Here is a 24,702-nt window from a genome sequence, read left to right as displayed (position 1 = left end):
GTCTGAGTGTCCTGTGCGAGGTATGAGCACGGTTGTATAACTGTGTCTGTGAGAAAAAAGGTGGAGATTAAGAGACAGAAACAGAGGCAAAGAGTGTTTGCCCAAATATGTGTGCATAATATGTGCATATGAGCCGACTCACGTGTCGTCTGTGGTGAGGGCTTCTGCAGCCTTGCCGTCTCCCTGGATGGACTCCATGGCAGTGGAGTAAAGCACCCTCTGACCCACAGGTCTCCTCCCGTCGCCCCCTGCCTGGCCCAGCTCACCCCCCTCTCTCTGGCTCTGGTCCAGGACATGCACACCCAGTAGCAGGCTGTAGTCCATGATCTTAAAACTCTCCAGCACCTGTAGGAAATTACAAGACATGCAGCTGTTACAAGACGAATCCTTTGATAATGAATGGCACAAGTTGGATTGAAATAACAGGATATTTCATGGTTTTTTTTGTGTTTTTTCCTCCCAAAACACTTTCATAGCCTTTGAGGCACTGAAGCCTAAAAAGCTGTAAGCTATTAAAAAGGAAATCTCCTGTTGAAACCAGTTTTGAGCTAAATAAACAAGGTGTTTCTCCACAGTGAGCCAAGTGTTACACATTGACCTTCAGGAGCCTTTTGCCCAGTTTCCCAGAGACTCTGCGACTTAATGTTTGCTCCAGTGTTCCAGTAAAGCAGTCATGGCCAGTCAAGGGTAGAGAGAGAGAGGCAAGAGCTTGATCTGGGAACAGCGTCACTGTCAGGTAGCCAGTCCTATCTTATAATCGAGACTGTAAAAGAGTTACTGTACTGGTTTATAATTCCTGACGTTAATACAAGGGTGTGGCAGAGAAAGAGAGATTGCGTGACTTATCAGAAATAGAGAGGTGAAAGCAATGTGCTTTTGCAAATATAGCTTACTTTCCTTTCAATCCCTTCAGTCAGAGAGAAAAGAATCAAACATTATATAACTCTTTATAACTCCTCAGTCATAAATCTATCTGTATCAACTGCTTCAATGTGTGCATCAGTTGTAGAAAAGCCACAAAGAGGAAGTTGAGAGGTTAGGGAAAACCAGGCTTGAGAAGAAACTGCCAAAAACACACTACAATAAGGCTCATTAAAGTTCATCATTATTATCTTGGGTATTCTCACTTACACTCCATAAATAACACAACTAAACCAAATAGGATTAGAGGCAATACAAAATAATAATAAATAATACAAAAAATAATCAAAGAGAGCCTTGACCCAGAATCCAGAGAATACTGGTCTGTTTTTGTTAAAGAATGTAAGACCAATGTTTTGATGAACTACAACATCCTTGTATCTCTCCCTAGAGAGGCTGTCTTCAATGTATGGTCAAAGAAGATATCATCATTGTCAGTTGTCCAGTTTGCTTCTGTAATAGAAATGGCTGATGTATAAAGTCATAGTCACGCACATTCATACTCAAACACACAAACACAAAATAGACTTAATGACTGACTCAAACAAACACTGGGGCTTTTGTCTGAGCTTTGGCTTTTCCATATCAACGATTTGCATCCCTTCAGTCAAACTCCCCCAGCCTATTCAAACTACAGACATTTTGAAACACCAGACTGCCTACAGAAGGCCATTACTGTGCATCCTGGCCCCGGCTTTTCCAGGCAAACAATCAAACCATCACAGCAGAAAGAAACAGCTGCATTTCTGTGATTCTGTGTGCAAGAGATTTTCTTTGGATTCTGAAAAATACAGTGTATATCTACAGGCAAAGTAAAATAGTCAATAATCAGTTAGTGGAGTGGAATACTACTGATTCTTAAAGGCATGGGAGCCAAGTGTTTGGGTCCCTGCCCTCTACTCTCATTTCTTTTCACAGTGAATGGGAAAGGCTAATCCTCACACTTCTGTAGGGATTGAGTTTTGTCACAGCATCCCCTGATCTTCAACAAATCTCTGATGTTGCTCAGTATATTCCCCTGAAGCAGTCCTCCACCTGTCTATCTCTGTGCCATTAGGGATGTAGAGCTCCCCATAGTGTTCACTGGTGTGTCCCACTTTGCAGTGACACTAATACACAGCGAGCTTTCCTAAATCTGTGGCTGTCTGCGGAAAAGAACACAGAGCTTCTTATACTCCTTTTGTGGGCCTGCTGGATCACTCACGACGGGTATATATCACAGGAATGTCTCTGCTAAAGTATGCATCTATAATTAATGAATGTTGTATTAAATGTAGTTTTAAAACAATTTAAAATTCACTTTTTTTCTGTCTGTTCATTGTCTCTAACACTGTGAACATACACTGGGGATAATAAATGAGTTTATTGTATAAGATTAAATTAGATTATACATGAATGAATGTATACAAAAATGTCACATTACAAGGTGGTATGAAGATCTTTATAGAGCTGCAATGCTTATTCAAACAATTGATTAATCAATCGACAGAAAACTAACAGGCAACAATTTCGATAATCAAGTCATTTAAGACAATTCCTTAGCAAAAATGGCAAAACTTCATGCTTTCGACTTCTCAAATGCAAAAATCATCCGCTTTTTGTCTGTTTTTTTTTATCTGATGGTAAACTTAATATCTTTTGCTTTTAATTTTTAACAAGAAAGCTAAAAAGCTATGCAGTTTTTCACTATTTGTTTACATTTTATAGACCAAGGAATTAGTCGATGAATAGAGAAAATAATCAGCAGGTTAATTAATCGATTATGAAAATGATTATTAGTTGAAGACCTGTGTAATTAACAGCCATGTTTATGAATGTGGTTAAGGATCCTGTTGAAGCCTTACTTACTTCTGACTACAAGGCCAGGGCCTTGGTTTTCTGCTGCTGAGATTGAGAGAAGCCATTGTTGTTACAGGATCCCAAGGCTGAGAAGAGGGGGAGCCATACAGTAAATGATTGTTTATGATTGGCTACACTGGCTGCTATGCAACCATTATTGTCCAAGAATGCATGCCTTCATTGTCTGAATCATTATTTCTGCACTTTTTCGTGCATGCAATTAAAGGACTCAAACAGAGTTATGACGGTACGTAGATGTCATTTGGCCTGGGTTTTCCCAAACATGACGAGATCTTAACTGTCAAACATGCTGTGAACATCAGTGTCTCAGCAGCTTGACATCATCAGAAGCATCAATATCACCCTCATGTCCGTCTCGTCAAAATCACACACGCACAGCAATGGTACAAACACACACTCACTCAACAATAAACCCTCTCTATCTCGCTCTCTCTGTACAGTAGAGTCCAACATGAATTATTAATGCCTTGTGTTGTTTTGGCATTTGGGGAGTATCAGGGGAGCTGCAGAGTAATGGAGAGAGTAGACTTAAAGGGAAGAAAATGTACCCTGTGTTTCCCTAGCAGTGTCCCACATAACAGAAATATCTGATTCCCTCAAACACATTACTCATCCTCCTCTTTGTCGCATCACTTTCTGCTTCAACTCATCTCAACTCTGACCTCCCACACTCCTATGAAACAGAATTCCCAATACTCTAAGCTCTGGAAAAATATCAAAAACAAAAATGTATCAGAGGCCTCACCACATATACTTTTATTGGACAACAGTCCACTCTCTCATTCCCCTACGCCCTTCACCCCCTGTTGCTTAGCTTCTGCCGCCCCCTCCTCTGTGTTTTGGTCCGCAGCCTCAACTGGGGTGACGGGGTTAGCTGCTTACTCATGGAAATGGACAGCGATTCTGCTTAGAGGGCACTTTGCTTCCCGCTCAGGAGGCAAAAGCAGGAAGCCATGACAATAACAAACTGTACAGCACAGCAGCTGCTTAACAGCCTCACTTACATACATACAGTTATACATGCCATACCATATACTTTATACATGCAATATGTGGCACGGAGAGGCCTTAGTGGGTAGACAGTTCATGTCTGGGGTACGTTTGGGTAAAGTTGTAAATGGGAGTGTGCTGTTAGTTCATGGAAATACTGACTTAGCAAGAGGAGAGAATGTCATTATTAAAAAGAAAATAGAGGACATCGACAAAGTCAGCATATTGGTTAATGATGATGAGAGGGGCCATAACCTGAGGAGATCACTTAAAATTCCTCTCTATTTCTGGTAATTTTTCTCTAACCCAACATCACAAGACCCATGTTTGTGATTGAGATACTGTTAAAGGGCTGGAAAAGCAACAGTTGTTCACACCTGTTCACACACCTTTCCTGGAAGGATACTCCACTTTCCCCCAAAAGAAACACTAAACCACAAACAAGTTTGGCAGAACCAGAAGATTTACTGTAACGAAAGAAATTTCATGTAGAGTTACATTTTCTTTCTGATAACACAAAGAAAAGTAGAGCTGAGAATAGGAAGAGAAGAGAGCTCTGTTGCCTAACAGGCAAATCTATATATACCTACAGCAACACAGTGTTCATTACCACTAACTCCGTTCCGTGCTCCATCAATCATGATTGTTGATAAAACCAACACGGTTCTTCTATTCCAACACACTAATAATTTAAACATTTAACCTGAGGCTGGTTTAATGGAAAAAATTAAGTTGTTAGCTAAATGGTGCTATGCAGGGTTGCAGGTCTGTCAGGTTGGTCGAGCCCAGCAGGAAGTCTCTGGGCCTCATCTGTAAGATCTTGGTCAGATTCCACCTTAAATATCAGAGCGTTGACCCAACAGAGAAGCCCTGTGTATACTGTGTGTGTGTGTGTGTGTGTGTGTGTGTGTGTGTGTGTGTGTGTGTGTGTGTGTGTGTGTGTGTGTGTGCATGTGTGTATGTGTGCAGTTACTGTATGTCAAGCAGAACAAATGGGATTACAACACGGGGGGCTTTAGGCTGTAAACCCCATCATTAACCAGCCACTATGAGGGTAAAACACATTAAATCAGTGTCTGGAAGTCACATTGGCATCAGCCATAAAGCTATCCCAAGAGGTCATCCACCTTATCTGCACTAAGAACAACAGAGTAGAAATGTCACTGCACAAACATGCACCAGCCCAAGATAATTATTCCACAGTTTGAAGACCCAATCAGCAATTCAGCTCTTCTGTTCTGGTTCCTTTGCTTTTTAAAGCTTGGAAGCTTATTCCTTGCCTACAATTGTGATCCACAAACATGTCAGCAAAACCTGAAAATGTATTGTACATGGTCCATTAGTCTCCACTGCTAGGCTAATTTCAAAAACAATTTCTCTCACACTGATGCAATGTAGAAAGACGGAAAAGGATATGAAATGAAGTCTGGGCTATTTTCAGATATTTGATTTTGAATGTTGTTCATATTCATGCCTCTAAAAGCAAGGAAGTACTGGTGGATCACCGGAGCACACACATTATATCTCCTATTAAACTCCAAATATCCCTCTCCAGCAGACAGGTCTCCTGGCCTCTGCATTAAATTAGGGAAGAATGCCAGCCTTTAGACCGGAGGACTATCTTTGGCTAGAGCTCTGAGTCTCTCACGCTACCAGGATCATGTCTTAATCACATTCAGTGTTTGGAGAGCTGTCATGTACTGAAACATTGCAGCGCAGAGATGGTAGAACAAAGCCCAGGGCAAACTGAGAGCTTAGACTGAACACACAGTGGAAACACACTGCAGTCCTACTGACAAACACATGGAAAATTAAAAAAATGATTGTGTGCCATCTAAGATGTGCACACACTTTCCCAAACTAGAACACAGTGTAATTAATTCATAGAGTGTTTAAGCTTCCATACTCTGTTACAAGAAGAGGTCAGTGACATCCTTTCAACAGACATCTCTGTTCACTCCAGTGATTCCCAGGTTTAAAGCAACCTGCTCTCACCTCTGATACAAGACATAATGTCCATGTGGTGCTGCACACAGGTCAAAATTGAAAATTCAACTGGCCTTTTGAGGAAAATATTCTGATAATGAAACAAAAATGACTTCCTTGTTTGTTGTACACCTTCCTTTTATGGAATAATAGTGACATTCCTGTTGCAGTCCAATGAACAGGGAGAGAGACAAGAATGAGCATGCATATACAAAATCACTTGCTCCACACACTGCTAAAACCACCTACCCGACAGTCTCTCTGCAGGGTCTTCATTAGGTTGTTGTATGTCTCTGCATCAAAGTAAAGCCCTTCTTCATGCATGTCCTGGAAGTCCAGGTCTTTGTAGGTCGGACAGGCCTTTTCTCTCTCTTTCCTGGACGCTCGTCTCTTGTAGGTGGATCCCTTCAGGTCGTATTTGTAGTGCATTTTGACCGAGCGCGGCAACACGTTGTTCATTACCACCAGTCGGATGTTGATGCCTCCAGACTGGATGCAGTACAGTCCGTAGAATTTGGGCAGCAGTGTGCGTGGATTCTGGTTCAGATTCTGTGATGTGACATGAAAGACAGCTTGACTTTTATTGCAATCATATTTCATTGATGCTTCTTGGATAATTTCTCTTCTACAGTCTAAATAATTGTGAAGTGATAGCCAATATGAGTGCAGGGGGTCTTAGAATATATTTAAGTAACAGATATGAATAAGTGAGCAAAATTATCAAATGTTTGACTTCTGTGCATGCATCCAGCTTGTCCTCCAGCCCCTTGACTGAGATGCTTTTCAATCTGATGGTGCCCTACAGCTTGAGCTAATGAGAATGTTCACTGCATCTCATTTATGCCACCTAAGCATCTGACGTGTGATCTACTCAAATTCAAGACTTAGAGTGTTTTAGACTTCAACATTCAGACATGTAGTTTTGCCACCTCACTAAGTGCTGGAGACCTCATGATCAACTATAAGTGACTCACCATATAGTATCCAGGCAGTAATCTCTGGAGAAACTTGGCCTCTTTGTGCTGGACGGTTTTAATGATGAACTCGTCATCGCTGGTTAAGTAGAAGAGAGAGCCGCTGGCCCCCGGGTTGGTCAGCTCAATCAGAGGCTCATTTACGAGGGAGTACTGAGGAAGAAAAAACATACACAAAACAGTTTAATATTTTATATAAAACAGTAATCAAACTTCAAGCAAACAGCTCCACTTGGAACACATCCAGGCATAAACAGCTCTAAACACATAAACTATAATAAGATGCTACACCACAGACATCTTTAGTTTTTTTAGTGCTGGAAGAAAAGAATCTCTTGGGAAACAAAAGCACCAGGTTTCTATTCAGATACAGGTTTCTTTTTTAGTGTCTGCTTACACTATGTGGCCAAAAAAAAACATAATTTGAAAAACATCAATATGCAACTATAATAGCTTCGAAGGCTTTCAACCCATTTTGGAACCTGGCCACAAGCGCATCAATGAGGTAAGACACTGATGTTGGGCGATAAGGCCTGGCCTGATAAAATTAACCATCAAGGTGAGAGATGGGTATTAGGTCAAGGCTCTGTGCAGGCCAGTCAAGATCTTCCACATCAAACTCAGAAAACCATTTCTACACTGATCTGACTCTGTTCATAGAGGCACTGTCAAACTGTCTAACATGGACATGAACAGAAGCCGAGGGGTAATAAGGAGCAATTACTGCTTGTGCTGCTTCTCAATACACAACCAGAACAGATCGAGAGCCTTCATCCCACTGTGTAAATCAACGTGTGAGGGAGAGACTGTGAGAGCAGCCAACTGAAGAGCAATGTTAGATGTTAATCAGTGCGTTATGAGAGCAACATGTTCAGAGGAGCAACACTGGAGGCATCCGCTTCCCTCTCCAGAGAGCCCTCCACTGATGACCGTTTGCAGTCACTTTGAGCTACTAGCACAAACACATGCGTGGTTTGTTGCATTTGCATTCAGGATACTGCGTGTGTGTGTGTGTGTGTGTGTGTGTGTGTGTGTGTGTGTGTGTGTGTGTGTGTGTGTGTGTGTGTGCTCTCTCTTTTAATTAGACTCTGCTGTAGCCTCTGTCTGAACGAATTCATCATCACCTCAAGGACATCAATCATGAGCACATCCTCTCAGCTACTGTGCCTCATGCCATCCTGCCTCTGCTGCCTTTAAGTTACATACACACAGTCTCTCTTCCAGAGCCCTTTGTCTTTCACTTATGCAGAAATTAATTTGGCATTCAAAAACAAGAATGTAGCTTGTGGGGTTTTGAAAGGCTTATGAAAGGAAAATGGCAACATAACATAATAAAGCCCAAACAAGATTACACAAAATCTAATTTTGTTTGGTTTGTAAGGATGACTAGGCAACAAAGTATACTCTTTGATGAGCAGCAAATTACGTTAACATAAAGTATGGCATGTAGAGCACATAAATAAAGGATTTGACAGGGGTGTTTGAACATCTTTAAAGAATCTTGCTATTTCTCGGCCTGTGTTTGTGTCTTTGATTGAGCAGGGAAATCACAGAATCAACTGATTTAATTCAGCTCTGGGAGCTGGTTAAAGCTATCGTATGAGGACACACTCCATTAGCTCAGTCATTACCTCCAATATCTCCACCACCCCAATGTTTTGCCTTGACTTTATCCGGACAGGATGGGTCCTGTCTCTCCCCTGCACAGATGGTGTGCAGCATTACCCGCCCACTACTCAATAAAATACATGTTGAATTTGATGGCTATTAAGTATGCACTGAGGTGGAAGATTAGTGTTCAGTCAATGGGAAGTAGTTCAAGAGAAATGTCTCTTGTTTCTGGGTGCAATGGGCATTTTACTTTTTGTATTTACTTACGTGCACACATAGAAGCAATGGAACAAAATCAGATTGAACTATTCATGTGGACAAATAACTACTGAGCAGAAATAAAGTGTGTGTGGTTCAGTATAGCCTACGCTTGAACCAGATAGGTTTTCAACAATGTTAAATGTGTTGTTTTTGGCACAGTGATAAATAGAACTACTTAAAGCAATAGGGAGAGAACTATGCATATTCACTTTCTTGATGAGAGATAAGATTGATACCACTCACATGTCTGTCCACTAAATATGAAGCTACAGCGAGTTGGCAGCTACAATTTGTGATTTTACTTGGGGTTATTTGCGGGACAATTTCTTGGCAGTGATTTCCTGGCCAGACAACTAGTGGAGAAGTCACTGTGAATAGGACTATTTCCCAAAACATCAAACTTTGACTCCTTTTACCCAGGAGTCATTTGTCCTGGGTAAAACTCATAGTGGGTACATTTTCTCTGATGTTTCATTGTGTCTTACTTATGATGTGAATGCTTGTTTTGGGACATGAGGACTGGGTTATGAGTTTATGACTGGATTATCTTGTGAAGGTGGAATGAACAATAACCAGTTACGTCTCTGCTAGGTTTTAGTCTTACCAGGTAGTCGTCTGGTTTGATGCCGAACAGATCCCTGAAGTAGCGGAAGGCCAGCGGGGCATAGGTCTTGAAGCGAAAGTCAGGATAGTGATGTGCTGGGGTCAAGTTGCTTCCCTCACTGGGATGTGTAAAGAACAAACAACCACAGCAGGAAACAAGAACATATACTGGTTCATTAGATACATTACTCCAACACTAATTCAAAAAAGGTTAAGAAAACCTTAAAGTCATTCTCCAACCAAGGCAGCACCAGGCAGGAAAGTGAACCCAAACACCTAATCTTTGTACCTGGGCAATTGACTCCAAGTAAGTGTATCAGTGGGCCCTTGTAATGTGCTCCACCCATGCATGAACAGGCTTCAGTAAAGTTATCTCTGGGAACCCAGATTCACCAGTATTGTGGTGACAATCTGGTCTGTCTAGAGTTCTCTGCCTGGAGACTGAAGGTGGCTCTGTTTACTGGATGTAAATAATACCACACAACACATGAGCCTTGACTCTGAGGGGAGAGAGGGAAAAGGTGAAAATAGAAAGCACCAAACACATAAAATAAAACCTTGAAACCTGACATTCTGAAACGGGCTTTGAGAAAGACATGTGTCCCAGGGGAACCAAACGACACGGGAGTAAGCACGTCTGATAAGGTTAAAATTAGTCAGCCGTCGAGTCTTTCATGACGTAAAGCAACCACACTGAGCCTAAATCTACAGTAGGTTAATAAAGAGTTTTAGGTTAATAAAGAGTTTTGTTTTCCAGGGCAACTCTAAATCTGGTTAATAGTCTAAGGACTTGGATGAGTTTCTGGGTAAAGAGGCTACTGCCTTGTTGTTTTATGCTGGTGTTATATTCAGTAATGCGATACAAGGAACAGTCAGGCTCTGCTGTGTAACACGATACCTGTGATTACTCTACAATGAAATCCGACTGCTCTGTTTAGTGTGTGAAGGGGAGACAAAGTGATCTGAAACATCTCCAGCCATCCAAAACTAGAGTGACAGGACAAACAACAGTGGAAACACCTCCAGAGGGGAGAAACAACAAGAAGGGGAAGAAGGGGGAGAAGAGTGGTGAGAAGGAGGGAAGCAAAAGTGCCTGAGAGCTGTCTCAGCCGCTCTCTCGGGACACTATGCCAGTGACAAGAAAGAGAGGGGTTTGTGTTTGTGTGCTTTTACAGATCACAAACACTTAGAGAAAGTAAAGAGTATGTTTGTTGTGTCTTGTGTAATTATCTTTTTTTTCTAACCATCTAACCTTTTTTCTTTTCCAGTTGTCTTTCCCTGTGAAAAGCTGGCCCTGAAGATAACTACAACTTTAGTTTAATTTCACCATCATGTGAAAAGGCTTGACGTTGGGTGCAGATTGAGCATGATATAAGAAGCAAGCTTTGAACTATTGATACTCATCACTGTAGAGCAGACACAGAAACCAAGAGTAATGTTTTGGTTGGGTTGATGAGCAGTAAAATGTCTATGTGCGTGCCAAGACCAGGTTTGCATGAATCATTGTGAGTTTGCATATCCTGGTGCAGCATCTCAAAGGTAAACCACAAAGTATTTCCTAGTTAGACTCCAATCCTCTTCCTGAAGCTTTAGAGTTAAAGAGTCTTGGATGATCCATTTATTTAGCCACAGATAGAAAAACAACCAATGAACACATGTTGCTTGATTCTCACCTATTTCTTTTTGCAGGAATCCTTGCATGTTTTTCAGGATAAAGCATGTTTTTAAATAGAAAATAATCAACCCATTCAGCTAACATGAAATTAAACTGTGTTTTCTACTGTGAGACTGGTGCTGGTAAGTGACTGATCAACTGTATAAATACAGTATGTGTCTGAGCATCAACCTTGCACTAATGTATGTGTGAATACATGAGTCACACTTTCAAAGAATTCCTGGGTCTGTTTTGGATTATGTCAAATGTCTCTATAAGCTGATGATGTGATTGTGAAGACAGCCTGAAATGACCACACACTGACATATGTTTCGCACTGTGGCAGTAAGAGGCACGCAGTAAGCTGATTTCACAGTTCTTGGCAGGATAATCCACCAGAATAGTTTTATCCCTGCATCACGACTACCAGAATTCACTTTGTTGATAAATGATGACGGTTGCAGTTTGTGGTAGCAGCAATAATTTACTTGGACTAGATGTCCAGCACTTGCAGTTTCCACTGAGCATGATTAATAGTTTTAAATGTCTTTAATGCAAGACCAAGACATATAATATTTGAGCGGGCAGACAGACAAAAAAGCTTAGTCTTTAGTTGCTTTCCATTCATTCACTTTGCAGTGTCAGGAAATTGTTGCAGCCAAAGAGCAGCCTGTTACCACCTACACATTTTATTTTTTTATATATATATATATATATATATATATAAAACATATATATATATATATATATATATATATATGTTTTTATGTCCTCTGATTCACTGGCTCTTGTAGACCAAATAAACTTGAGCTTATGCAAAAGTCTGGCTGCCATTTTGAATGACAATGAGCAAATCAATTAACTCACACGTTTAAACGTATAACAAGTATAAACGTACGTCTGTGTGGGTTGACACTACACAGCACTGACCTGGGCAGAAAGACACTCTCCACCACATAGAAGTCTTGCATAAGCACATCTCTGTCAGGCTTGGAGGTGAGGTTGCCCACTGTGTAGCCAATACCGAGCTGAATGGCCCCCTTCAAGGCCGATGACGTAGTCTAAATGGGAACATAGAAAAGAAAACAACCCATTAGTCACCCATTAGCTGTTATATCATACTGTCACTGTTATCCTCATTGCATTCACAAACGGATGTACATGTGAAGCTTGAGAGTGATAATTAGGGTTGCAAATTTCTGGCAATATTCAAGGTGGAAAGTTTCCATAGGAATTTATGGGAATTAATGGGAAATAATGTTAGATAACGGGAATGCAATGGAAATATAAGAGTTCTTTGCTCAGGCAAATGTCATATGCAGATAGAAACAAACCTTTTTACTATATTATTAGCAGAAATAATCCATTAATTTGCCAAACTCCTAAATTAGCAAGCTAAATCAAGGTACATTCCTATTTAATGGAATGCTGGCAAACTTTCTGTACAAGCGATGAAAGAGTGTGCTGCGGTATAGTACAGTTTTGTAGAATGTATTCCACACTAACACTTTAAAACCCTAAAAAGGCTGGGTCATAAACACACAAAAAGACCTTCTAAGTCCCAACCTGAAACAGTAGTAGCCGTTGTGTACAGTCTTTTAATGGTGACATCTTAAGAAATGCTGCCATAAGCAGTGACGTCTGAATTTTCAAAAAAAAAGGAAAGGAAACAAGTGTGACCAGCACTTGACTGATCTCTGGCAGCCGGCCCTGGCAGGGGTCAGGACATTATGTGCTGGAGAAGGACATTTATAAGGACTCATGTGACTTACAGGCTCAAAAGTAAAGATCTTTTGGTCTTGTTGGCTCTAAACAGCAGCATTCCAAATTAGATGTTGTGGAAGCAGATTGACATTCATCTTAAAAGGAAAATAAAACTATACGCAGTTAAGCTCTCGTATGAATATTCATACATATTTACCCTTTTGTATGTTTTCTCTCTGCTTGTGCTCCATGGCCCTCCCATCCCATTTTCTGTAGTGGTAGACATCTGAAAGAGAAAGTAAAAAATACATTTGACAACTTAAAATTGCTATTTCCATCATAAATTACTGAAAAAGTAAAAAGCATAAACTTACCTTGCCTAACGTAAAGCTGTGCCCGGTAAAACAGCAATCAGGGCAACATCTCTTGATTGTCAGCCAACATCAGCAGGCTTGGATCTGCCAGGGGACCCTCTGCAAGAGAACAGACGCATGGGTTATTATTACATAATAAAAAATAAAAAAAACAGAGCAAAAAAAAACGCTCATAGCCTCTGCATTAAGTGAAGCTGATCCGAGTAAGATGTGACTGAGGATGAGATGGAACATGTCCACCAGCAAAAAGACCTTGATTAACTGTGATAAGTTTGAGGCCACTTACATGCAATCACTCATCTGTTAATCTCTGCCTGAACGCAAAGGCAATTCATTTCTATTTCTAAACTTTCACTGTTAAACTGGCCTCCAGCATGATATCACTGCTTTGACAGTCACTCATGAACTGTTTATATACAGTATATATGTGTGTGTGTGTGTGTGTGTGTGTGTGTGTGTGTGTGTGTGTGTGTGTGTGTGTGTGTGTGTGTGTGTGTAGTAACCATCCCAACTCTTCTTATTAGCCTTGCTCTGGAGAACAATACAATCCTGAAATCGTACTGTCCAGACGTAGAAAGCACACTATAATTTACTGGCAACTTCTTCCTCCTTCTGCTTCCTTCTAATTTCTGACTTCTTTATTTTGGTAATTCCTTCCATTTTCCAGGCCGTGTGTGTGTGTGGGGAAGGGGGGTGAAAAATAAGACCTCATAAAGAAGCAGAGCTGCAGAGTGTGTGTGAATGAGGTGTAGCCCTGGGCTGAAAGTGATCCGGCGGTTACAGAACCAAGTCCTTACTGAGCCACACAAAACAGACTCATTTCCTCATATGTTCTCCATTCATTTTACTGTACCAGTCCCTGTCACGCTCTTGTAAATGCACCTGCAGGTCTCAAAGCCGTGAGTCAATGTTCTCTCTCTCTGCTTCATCTGCGCTTGCGCCGCCATGTCCTCCCGTCACCTACTCTGTGACCAGCAATCACATCCCCATCAAATCAGAATCTATTGCACTGAGAATATGCACTCTCGATGACACTTTTATTTTGAAAGTTTTACTACCAGGTAGCTACAGTATTATAACAAAGTTACAATGCTGCATGGTGTAATACAAAAAAAAAAGCACCAAATATGTTGTAGTCATGATTAAAAATAGTCTTCAATATGAGAAGTGTGTCTTAAGATACTACATGAGGACAAACAAAAACACATACTGATTCAGATATTAAAAGAATGTACCAGACACTAAACTCTTATCTCCAGACTGGGTCCTAATCTGTGCACCAGCTCTTCTGTTGCTATAAACAAGAGACAACACCAATGCTGATGAATTTTAGCTGGAAGCACAACTCCCAACTACAGATATTTGTTGTTGTTTTTTTGGGTCTACGCATAATTTAAACTTTCTCTATCACCTGTCAAATATTATTCAGTAGCTTTGTGTTACCATATTTGGAAGGTCGGAAGGTATGGTCACACAAAACATCAGAGATCATTTTTGTCGCATGACTTTGTGTGACTGGAACTGGAAAATCCTTCAATCAACCTTTAGCTGTGTAGTTAGAAATTAATCAGATTATTTATCTTCACTACTGTGCAATGAGGTGTTGATCCACCTGAGCCATCATACTGTAGGACTGGCTGTGTGCTCTGAACCTGAGGAATGTTAATGAGCCTCACGGCCTCTCTGGCTCTCTGCTCAGCCCTGGCCTGAGCGTCAGTGTTAAAAGGGATTGTTTGGACCTCTCCCTCTCTCTCCCTCTCTCACCTGACCCCACAACCCAGCCGGTGCTCCAACAGACTGTTTCTAGAACAATCCATGATGGGCCTGCAGCTGCAGTGAGCAACAGCAGATCTGTTGTTCACCTCTCAACAAAAGAGAGGCAGACAGATGGTTGGACATGAGGATGAAAATGGATGGATGGATGATCAATAATCCGTTGTGTCTTACCACTGTCAAACACCCTCCCTACACATACCATCGGCATACAACAAGGAAAAATGAGAGCACATGTACACACTTGTACACATATGTAAAACGATGCTGTGTTGTGAGTGACAATTACATTACTATGAGCTATAAAATTGCATCTTTGCATGTATTTTCAATGTCAAATCAACACCTCTGGTAGATTGTGGATGTTTTGTGGTCTGGATGAGGACCAAAACGGTAAAATTATACAACTGATCAATAAAAAGAAATTCTACATGAAAGTCTAAATCTAAATGAAAACCATCTAGACCTGGCCTGTGTAGAGGGGTTCAGTTATGGGTTGATTACACAACTTTGTAAAAGTATAGCAAGATCCTAAAGATTTTACACGCTGTGTGTTAAAACTACGTCTGCACAATGTAGACTAGAGAAAAAAAATGTGATTGAATGAGAACAAATATTTCCATTTCTATTTCACGCACAAACACATATACTGTACACAGAAGAAGCAACTGTCCAGTAAAAACAAAAAAAAATTGTTGCAACTGCAAAGTTTCTTGCAAAACTCACCCCAGCTCTTCCTGTGACTGTGTCTTTGACAAAACCCAGACTTGGTCAACACTTTTCAATCACTTCATCTTTCCTACTTGTAAAGCACTTTGTGACTTCTGCTCTTAAAAGGTGCTATAGAAATAAACTTTGCTCTTCTCTACGTCAGTCTCTGTGTTCTTAAATACACTATTGTCAGAAACTCTACCACCCTTCAAACAAACACACTTAAGTGCAGATCAAACACTGGCTCTCATGCCATATCTCCTCCATGGTTTCAGGGATGTTGCCAACGGTGCCATTAGGCCCCTGTGTAAGTCAAATAGCCTCAGTGTAGCCAAGCAGTCCGGGCTATATGCGTTGCTGAGAGCAGACATAGGCCGTCTGATAAAAATGCAGATCCAATGCATCTGAACTGTCGAAAAATGTGTAAGTAGCTGTGGTAATACTCCCTACCTGGTCTCAGGAGGCAAGGTAATGAAATGAAAGCAGTAATCAGGCAGCTTAATCAAACATGCCACATATGTGTTTTATACATACAAATAATGATCTCTTCCTATAGGGAGACCTGGTTCTTTGCAATAAGTGACAAAAGCGGAACAGAAATTTCCACAGTAGAGCACAACCATTTTCAAAAAAGATCATGACACCAGGGCTGAGAGGTATTCAGTCAAGGAGGCTCCCACAGTTTCTTTCACCAGGACACAGATAATACACATCGGTTCCTCTTTGCTCTGCTTTGCTTCAGTCCCCAGATACTATTAGATTACAGCAGCAGATTGGAGACATAATGGAGAATCAATAGCAGACCAGCAATGCAGAGCGCTGAGGACTGATCTGCTGGGCTTCCATGACCTTCACAATCCCCGACTGTGAGATGTTAGATAAGCACAGATATCTGGATTTGGATGGATACAATCAAGAAGATGCATGGGGAGTCAGCTTAGCTCGGCCTGCGGGGGATCTGCTTCATCGACTTAACTGCTCTGTCCTCGACTACAGCTCACAGAAACTCCACCCAGGCAACAATTAACTCCGAAAACTTGTTCAACTGCATTGTTGTTCATATTTTAGGAACTCGGTCAACATGATAAAAAAAACTAACAGATGAAATTTAAATGATTGATGAAGAAGTGATGAAGTATCAATTATTTATATTTAAATAAATTCATGAAAATACAAAATTTCCCAAAAAGTACTGTATATGACAAGGTTGAATGGTGTGGAGCAGTAGTCATTATCTTTCTGCAGCCTTGTGTAAGCACTTTGGTGTGTCAGTGGGATTACATAATTGGCTTAGTTACCCCAACCGTGTAAAATAGTTGCTTCTGTGAATTGTGTCATGTTCTTCTATGTATCATAGGGCTGGGAAACAAACATCTAATGCGTGGACTCCCCTCCACCAGCCAAGCAGAAATGATCAGTCGTACAAAATAAACAATATGTAGTACTTTACCACCTTAACTTTTACCGTGGCCTTTGTGGATATTTCAACAATGACTGTGTGTTGCTCACAGACAAAAAGTGTGACAGGCAGAGGAGTGAAAAAATGCTTGGTGGGGGGTAGACAGATTGAGGTGGATAGAGAAGAGAAGAGACTAACACTTTCATTGTGAAATGCTCAGTCAAGCAGAAATATCTGCTCATCAATGACGGAGATATAAAACCCATCCAATTCTGGAGCTCTGCTCTGATTCCACAGAATTCAAACAGACAATCAAAAAACACAAATACACACGAAGCAAACAAAACATAACATGCAAACAGTTTCAATGTGTACATTGTAATGTGTACAAATAAACAGACAGGTTTTGTGGCCCTGTAAACATAGCAACGCATCGTAAACTGTACACACGCCTTCACTTTTTTACCTCCCTGGTGAGTCCCCACAGCAAATGAGACAGTAAAACAGCAGGCAGGTATATTTGGGACTTTTTTTGGTGCGTTCTGTTCCATATTTCCCCGTATCCTCTGGGGTTGTGTTTGTTTTCATCATCCCTCTGAGAGAGACAAGCTGTGCTGCAGAGTAGTCTGCCTGCGTGCACCAGGCACTATGCAGCACTGCAGCTGTGTGAGTGTATGTAGAGACTGTATATAAACAAGACAAACAGTTTAGCTACACAGGCAGCCCATGTGGGTGTTTGATTGATTAGATTTACAATGTGGAGATAACTTCGCTATTACTACTAAAGAGGCAAAAATTTAAGTTTGGCCAAAGAGCAGCACCAAATGAAAAGGCTATGCTTTTGGTTATAAGTTTTAGCTGCATCTAGCTGCATAAGAACATGATGCTGCAAGGTGAAGCATAACATAAGGAATCCAAGGAATTGGAATTTTTTACAATGACAACTGCTGCTGTCCCTAAAGCATCATCACACACAGCACAGTGTGCAGTGTGTACTGAGCACAAAATAAATCTGAGTACTTGCTTTAGTGTGAGCTATACCACAGGCCAAACAACTATCACCAACTAAATGCACATTTAAAATATTGATGGTGTTTGACCTTTTAGCAAATAAAGAGAAACAATAGGTGGGATGGAGGGAGATAGAGAGAGAGAGAGAGAGAGAGAGAGAGAGAGAGAGAGAAAGTGCGCTATGACCTTTCAGATGTGACATGGAAAGAAAAAATAAGCTTGACACAAGGAGGGAATGAAAGATACAGAGAAGACAATGGGAGCGAGAAACAGGGATAAAGAACAAAAGGTGTAATAGTTTTTAAATAGTTAGTTCCCTCGTGATAACGACATGCAAGACCAAGTCAAAAAGCACTATCACTGTAAACGCAAGTACATAATCACAGGATAAAGAGCAAGAAAATGTATATATTGTGTTTTCCAGGGAGAGGACTCGGCCTGTGTGTTTGTAATTCAGAGAGCGTCTCACTCTAGTTCCACTCTGCATGAAAATCAGTGAGGAGGAGGTCACCCACTGTGTCCAGAGAGTCACATGATTCAACTGAGGGAATGGAGGGGGGTGAGAGAAACATAGAGATGAGTATATTGAGGGAAAACAGAGACGATGTTCTCTTAAGACACAGAGATAGAGAGAGGCAGCCCTGATGGAGCGATACACTACAGCTAGACACTCTCTGAGAGTGAGACAAGGACTTATTACAGCAGGCTTATCATATTCAACCACCAGTGATATCTACGTAAACTAGCCTCAGCCACTGGAAAACATGATCACATGACATGAAGAGAAGAAAAGCGACTTGCCCATGATAGCCAAGCCCAGCTTCATTTACACGGCCCTGCCCTGAAGTCCAAAGGTCCTCTACTCTTCTTTAAGCCACAAGGGTCACATGCAGGTTTATTACCTGCATATAGCTTTGGTAGCAACTGACTGTGTTAATTATTCTCAGAAGTGATCAATCGGTAAAATCTTTATTGATCGGTGGTCACAGTCTGCGCAAGAAAAAGAAGTGGAATTTCATTGTTGTCAAATTTCCACATTTGTCTTGTTTTTCTCCCACTTGTTTGCTTTCATCCGCCCGTCTGTGTCTTGCTCTCCGACCCTTTTTTAGTCATTTCTCTTTTACATTCTCACACTCTAGCACCCTTGGGTTCCCCGAGTGGGCCTCTGCAAGCCATATCTTTACCAGGGCAAGGAAGTAGGAGGGGTACCATGGGGGGCTCAGCAGGGCCAAAACAACAACAACAAACACCACAACCTCCAAATAATTAGAATTCCTGCAGGGCTGCCAAAGTATTGCTCCGCCTGTTACCCTCCAACACAATTCTCAGCCAATTACTGCTGAAGGTCTTCTTTGGGACATTGTTTCACCCTCTCAAAAGCTAGGGGGGAATTCCCCTTTGAAGGTCGTTAAGATCACAGCGATAATACTGGGAAATTCTACATCCAGATTCACCTGCTGCAAAGTACAGTAAATGTAGGGCATTTTTAACAGACCCTGACACTGGCATTTGTTGACAGACTTCCAAAGATTAACATATCTGTGAACAAACATGAAGTTAGGGAAGCCAGTGTTGCAGAAACATGGCTTTGACTGACTAATATGTGTCAGATCACATCATCAAGAATTACATGAGGTGCTGTGAAAGGTGCATTGCAGTGATTTTGTATAACTGGGGAACTTTCCAGAGACTGATTTAAAAAAAGAAGAATTGTCAAAAGTTGATACAGAGGCTGAGATATCCTGAGTTTTAGTCATATAGTGTGTTTTAATAAGATCTCCCTGCCTGGTAAATGCCCAGGCCTTTTAAACTTCCCACTCCTAGTTTGTAATGCAGGTTTTGTTATAAACCATTACCATTACTGCTTTTGTTATTATTATTACTATATCCACTGCTGCTGTTATTGTCATAATTTTTCCAAAATTGTTCTGCTAACTACTCACATTATCATTTATGTCATATGCATTGAACGTGTTGTAACTCTGTTATGTTGTTCATTCTGTACACATGATGTCCACTGCACTTCTATCCATCCTGGGAGAGGGATCACTCCTCTGTTGCTCTCCCTATGGTGTCTTCTATTTTTTTCTCCCCGTTAAAGTTTTGCTTTTTGGGGGGGGGGGGGGGGTCCTGCGCCAATGCGAGGGTCCTGGGACAGAGGATGTCGTATGTGTGCAGATTGTAAAGCCTTCTGAGACAAATTTCTAATTTGTGATTTTGGGCTATATGAAATAAATTGAATTGAATTGAGTAAAGCTGTAGTCTCAAAGCCCAAGCCAAGATTTATTTTTAAGATAGCTATAGAAGCCATAGCAGACATTAAACAAACTCCTCATTACTCATTACTCTCTATGGCTAGGAAACTGATCTTCACGTGTAAAATCGGTGAAGTGGCCCTTTAATTACTCACTTGACTTTTTTCACTTTCAGCATGAGCAAAGCCAAAAACATTGACACCGATAGCTTATAATGGCAATGTAATACCTATTTGTAAGGAGGGCCACTGACTGTCATTCTTCAAAGAAAAAATGCGGTTACATAAAATCTGTTTTCAAGGATTTAACATTAAAATAACAATCATGCTTTGTTTTATCTACACTATACGAACCTGTTCATAAGCTTTTAATTAAGCTTTTTTATATTCTATCTTTTTACAGATATTGCCAATTGTATGACTAGCTATTACAAACTTGAAATTACTTCAATGACCCAGTTACAGAATTACATAATACTTGTTCTTTTGAATCATTTAAACAAATAACATAAAGGGGCGACTTTAAATTAAGGAGATCATTTCCTATTTGTAACAACTGGCGTATAGTTTACGTACTTTCCATTGTTATGGACAATAATGTGGGGAAGCTTTAATTTTCTAACCGATTTCATGTCATCGGAGTGAACATTGATCACAGTATTGTAATCAAAGACAGTTATTATGAAGTCCTGACTGAGTATATGGTATGTGCTGACATGAGTGAAGCCTGGACAATGAAAGGAAAGGACAATAAAAAGGATAACAGAGAAAGAGCAGCCTATGCTGTGCTTAGGTAGTGGTGCAACACAACTTTACAGAGGTGTGGAGGCTAAACCTCATCCACTCAATAGCGTATGTGGGTCAAACTGCCCACTGACCTGTCTCGGTATAATGCAACAAAGCACCTTCTTATTCAGCACTGCTTGACAATAAATTCCAATTTGATGACAAACCTGATCATTTAATTCATCTCGTAAAAACACCAAACATACAGGTTAATGCTTCACAAATAGATCCTGGTCGATGATATGGCCAATATATCGGGCTATATTAGCTTAACCCAGATTTATCAGTATCACTGTCACTATCATCATGTGTCGGCCAAGATTGACACGATAGCCAAGTGGTTAGGGTGCACCTCATCAGTGCAAATATCCTGAGCAGTGTGTCCCTGGTTTAATTCCAGGGTGGCTTGACCATTCTGTCCACTATCGCTATTAAATAAACTCATTATAGGCCCCAAAAAGTAAAAAACAAGACCTTCCATTACAGAAACATCAAAAATACAAAACCCTAACCCTTTACCCATCAGAAACTACAAAACAAACCACATGTTGTATTGTTGGACAACTCATAACTGCTACTCGTGAAATCACAGAAAACTGAAATTTAATAAATAATGTCCACTACAGGAATTAAAATCAAGTCCTTACAAAGTTGGATGCCACATTTTTTTGTTTTTATATAATGTGTTATACTATCTGTATGGAAGCCACCTGCAAATAATCTCATATCTCATTCTTTACTGAAATGCACTGTCCCTCGCTAAAGTGATCTGATTAAATGTTGCCACAACTGAGCTGAGACAAGCAACAAGAACAGAATGGCATGGTGCTGAATAACCTGATATGACGAAGTCTGGAAAGAAAACAAACACTCCTGTCATGCTTTCATTCCATTGCAACTGGGACGTAGCCCATCAGCACTTCGAGCCAGAGTACAGCACTGGAGACAGGACTGTAAGAAGGACAATCGGAGTGGGTGTAGTAGGAAGAGAGGTCAAACTAAACACACACAAACATTATGAGGTGCCGGATTTCATTATCACAACACAGTGAGGCATTTTTTTTTATCAGAACATCTCGAATGTAACAAGACCCAACATAAAGCCACACCCGTGTGTGTGGACACAAAGCACATCGGTCAGTCAGACCATTATCAGGAATTAGGGAGAGAAAGCTGAGAACTACTGTTCAGGGCACTGACTTATGTAACAGGCTCATAATGAGCCTCATATGCCTGATGTTTTGGTCCTATGAGATCCCATGGAAGAGTGCTCTTTGACCCAAAATCACAAGACTATACCTTACAGCTTTCAACTGCTGTGCTACCTCTTCACAGGAAGCTTAGCAGAAAAACAATGAACTGCTTAAAAAGGTGTCCCTCTGCTTTGAATCAGTGCTATCGATTAATGCTTACATTAACAGTCCAATTTATATAATGACCAGTTTAAGAAAGTCTGGTCCACTGCAGCAAAAGATATAATTTGTGTTGACAAGGTTTTGGCTCTACAGTGCTGTGGCTCTTCTGCCGCCACTCAGATGTAAAATATTACATAATGCACATATGCAGCTCACTCTGACAAGCGACATATCAGTGCCAGGGCAGCAGGCAGCACAGCACAGGAGCTCAGGTGTTGGTCTCAAGGAGAGAGCAGGGGATTTGCATGAGCTGTTTTCCCTTTCAAACATCCTCTGCGGCAAAGCTGACCATCCTGGCCCGAACTTGACCAATTTCACTGCCTCTCAGTCAAATAAGAAGGAAACAGAAAGTTCATAAAGGAAACCACAAGCTTATAATTATGTGTAAAACCTAAAAGCGCACCAGACAGATTTGCATGATTATTCATTTTCTCCAATTATCACTATGTCACACTTTGATCCAAATTAGTGACTGGTGTCTGTAATATTTCAAAGAACAATCCCCAAATATTTTAACATTTTGCTTTATTTGCCACTTTGCAATGCAGAGACACAGGACTATGACATGAAAAGGGTCAAAGGGCGAAGTCAGACCCAAGCCATAGCAGATACAATTCACTTTTTTTAGCTGCTGAACCACCAGGATGCCCAGATGTTTAAAGCTGAGATGGTCTAGGATTAGGTTAAACTGAAGAAAAAGCTCCATCAGAAAAAATTTCTCATTCCAGTTGTTGTCAAATGATGGTAAACATACAATAAAACTGTAATTGCTTGCCTCTCAAAACAGAGAGAAAACCACATCGTAACGTGTCAAAACTTCCTTTTTGACAAAGCAATACCCTCTGACCCCCCCCAGACGCACATCCATAATTTTGTCTATTAAAATTCAGTATTTTGTAAATGACATGAATACACACAAGCTCAACAGTTGAACGATAACAATTGCTGGACACTGTTGAGTGTCTAAGCATTTCTCAAAACTCCCAGCATTGCATACAAGACAACCAGTTAGCACTTTTTTCTTTGGACTGGCCAAGCTATTTCACAGCTGCAGCATGGCTACCAACTACCAGGGGGAGAAATGTAGCACTTCACTGTAAAGAGCAGTGATAATGCCGTATGAACTGAGGCTCAGGCCAGTAAATGAAAGGCTGGTCCAATTCAACATCTAATACGAACACAGAAAATCTGTTACCTGGCCTAAACAGCTCATATTGTGTCAAAGGGATTTAGCAGTGGTATGTCTGCAGTCTCTGCACACATGCAGTCTATCATTAACTTGGCTTTCAAAATGTTGAAGTGAGACATTGAGGGATCTTAACACTAGCTTTATTCTACACTGATACACATCAAGGTTTTAGTTTTTCAGATTTCCATTACTTTTTATGTTTTGAACATGTGGCTTTCTTCTTCTGCCCCCTAAAGTGTTACACAACATCCAACATGCTTTCCTCATTTCCCATCAACCTGAACAGACTTCCAGTTTTTCATTAAAAGTGCAAGAGTTGCTGACACACAAAAAAGTCCTTCCTCATTATTATGTTGATACAGCAAACAACAAACACTAGTGACTGTGAAGCAGCTACACTGATTGTGCGAAAGGCTTTACCCAAACAACAGCAAGAAGAATTTAACAAATGTAGAGTTTAAGGATTATATTCAAATTTGCGAACTCCTAAAATCACACATTCAATTCCACGCTTTAACTTACATTTTGTCGTTTAAATTAGGTCAAATATGAACACATAACCTTACTCACCTCCTGACCTCTAAACAATAATACGAAGCATATTCTGTTAAGGGAAAAGGAGGCTAGTTGGATAAATTAAATCTAAATGGTTAAGTCAGTTGTATTGCTTTAAGAGAATAACACTTCGATATCCGACCAGAAACAGTTTAAGCGCACCTGCAGTGTTTCACCTGTCGTAACACTTGAGGACTTGTGTACCATATGTACACCTGGACACGTAAAAACACGAAACGTAATGTAGGTAATGTAGGCTATATTGGGTAATGGCCTCTCAGTCTAGTTAACTTGAATCTTAACCAGATATCTAGATATCAAACTCCTTACCAGCAAATCGTCTTCTTAAGCGTAATCGTGTAGAAATAATATATTCCCTTAGTGGCTCAGTGGCTGCTGCAGTCCTCACAGAAAGCCCCTTCCTCAAGCACACGAACCCCAACAGATAAATAAATGCGGATAAGAAAAAAATACGCTCTATGTGGTGTGTTTCCACCACAAGCTGACTGTGAACTGAAGAGTCACTCCTCCTCTGAGAACTGCGAGAAGACCTGCGTGTCTCTGTGTTCCTGCCCCTGCCTCTCTACATACAACCATGCCATTCAGTGCACCACTGGAAACAAACATCAAAAGCGACTCCAACATGCCCCCTGCAGGCCTAAACAGGAGTG

The 24,702-nt window shown here is 40.7% G+C and overlaps 1 protein-coding gene across 1 annotated transcript in view; it reads right to left on the bottom strand.

The window, feature by feature from the left end:
* Positions 1-24,582, bottom strand: part of pip5k1bb (phosphatidylinositol-4-phosphate 5-kinase, type I, beta b) — a 31,811-nt gene extending 7,229 nt beyond the window's left edge. The window contains exons 1-8 of the mRNA XM_068703459.1: positions 24,362-24,582; positions 12,939-13,037; positions 12,782-12,850; positions 11,791-11,921; positions 9,208-9,325; positions 6,732-6,884; positions 6,007-6,306; positions 143-345 (exon numbers count right to left, since the gene is read on the bottom strand). Coding sequence (XP_068559560.1) covers positions 143-345; positions 6,007-6,306; positions 6,732-6,884; positions 9,208-9,325; positions 11,791-11,921; positions 12,782-12,850 — 974 coding nt within the window. The 5' untranslated portion in view covers positions 12,939-13,037; positions 24,362-24,582. The remainder of the gene's footprint in view (positions 1-142; positions 346-6,006; positions 6,307-6,731; positions 6,885-9,207; positions 9,326-11,790; positions 11,922-12,781; positions 12,851-12,938; positions 13,038-24,361) is intronic.
* Positions 24,583-24,702: the final 120 nt, after the last annotated feature.

This window comes from Cebidichthys violaceus, unplaced genomic scaffold, assembly GCF_023349555.1.
Source record: "Cebidichthys violaceus isolate CVI_PGR_0920_01 unplaced genomic scaffold, fCebVio1.0.p SCAF_9, whole genome shotgun sequence".
NCBI classification, from domain to species: domain Eukaryota; kingdom Metazoa; phylum Chordata; class Actinopteri; order Perciformes; family Stichaeidae; genus Cebidichthys; species Cebidichthys violaceus.
Note: the sequence above shows the minus strand (reverse complement) of the source record. Positions and strands in the feature narration are given on the sequence as shown.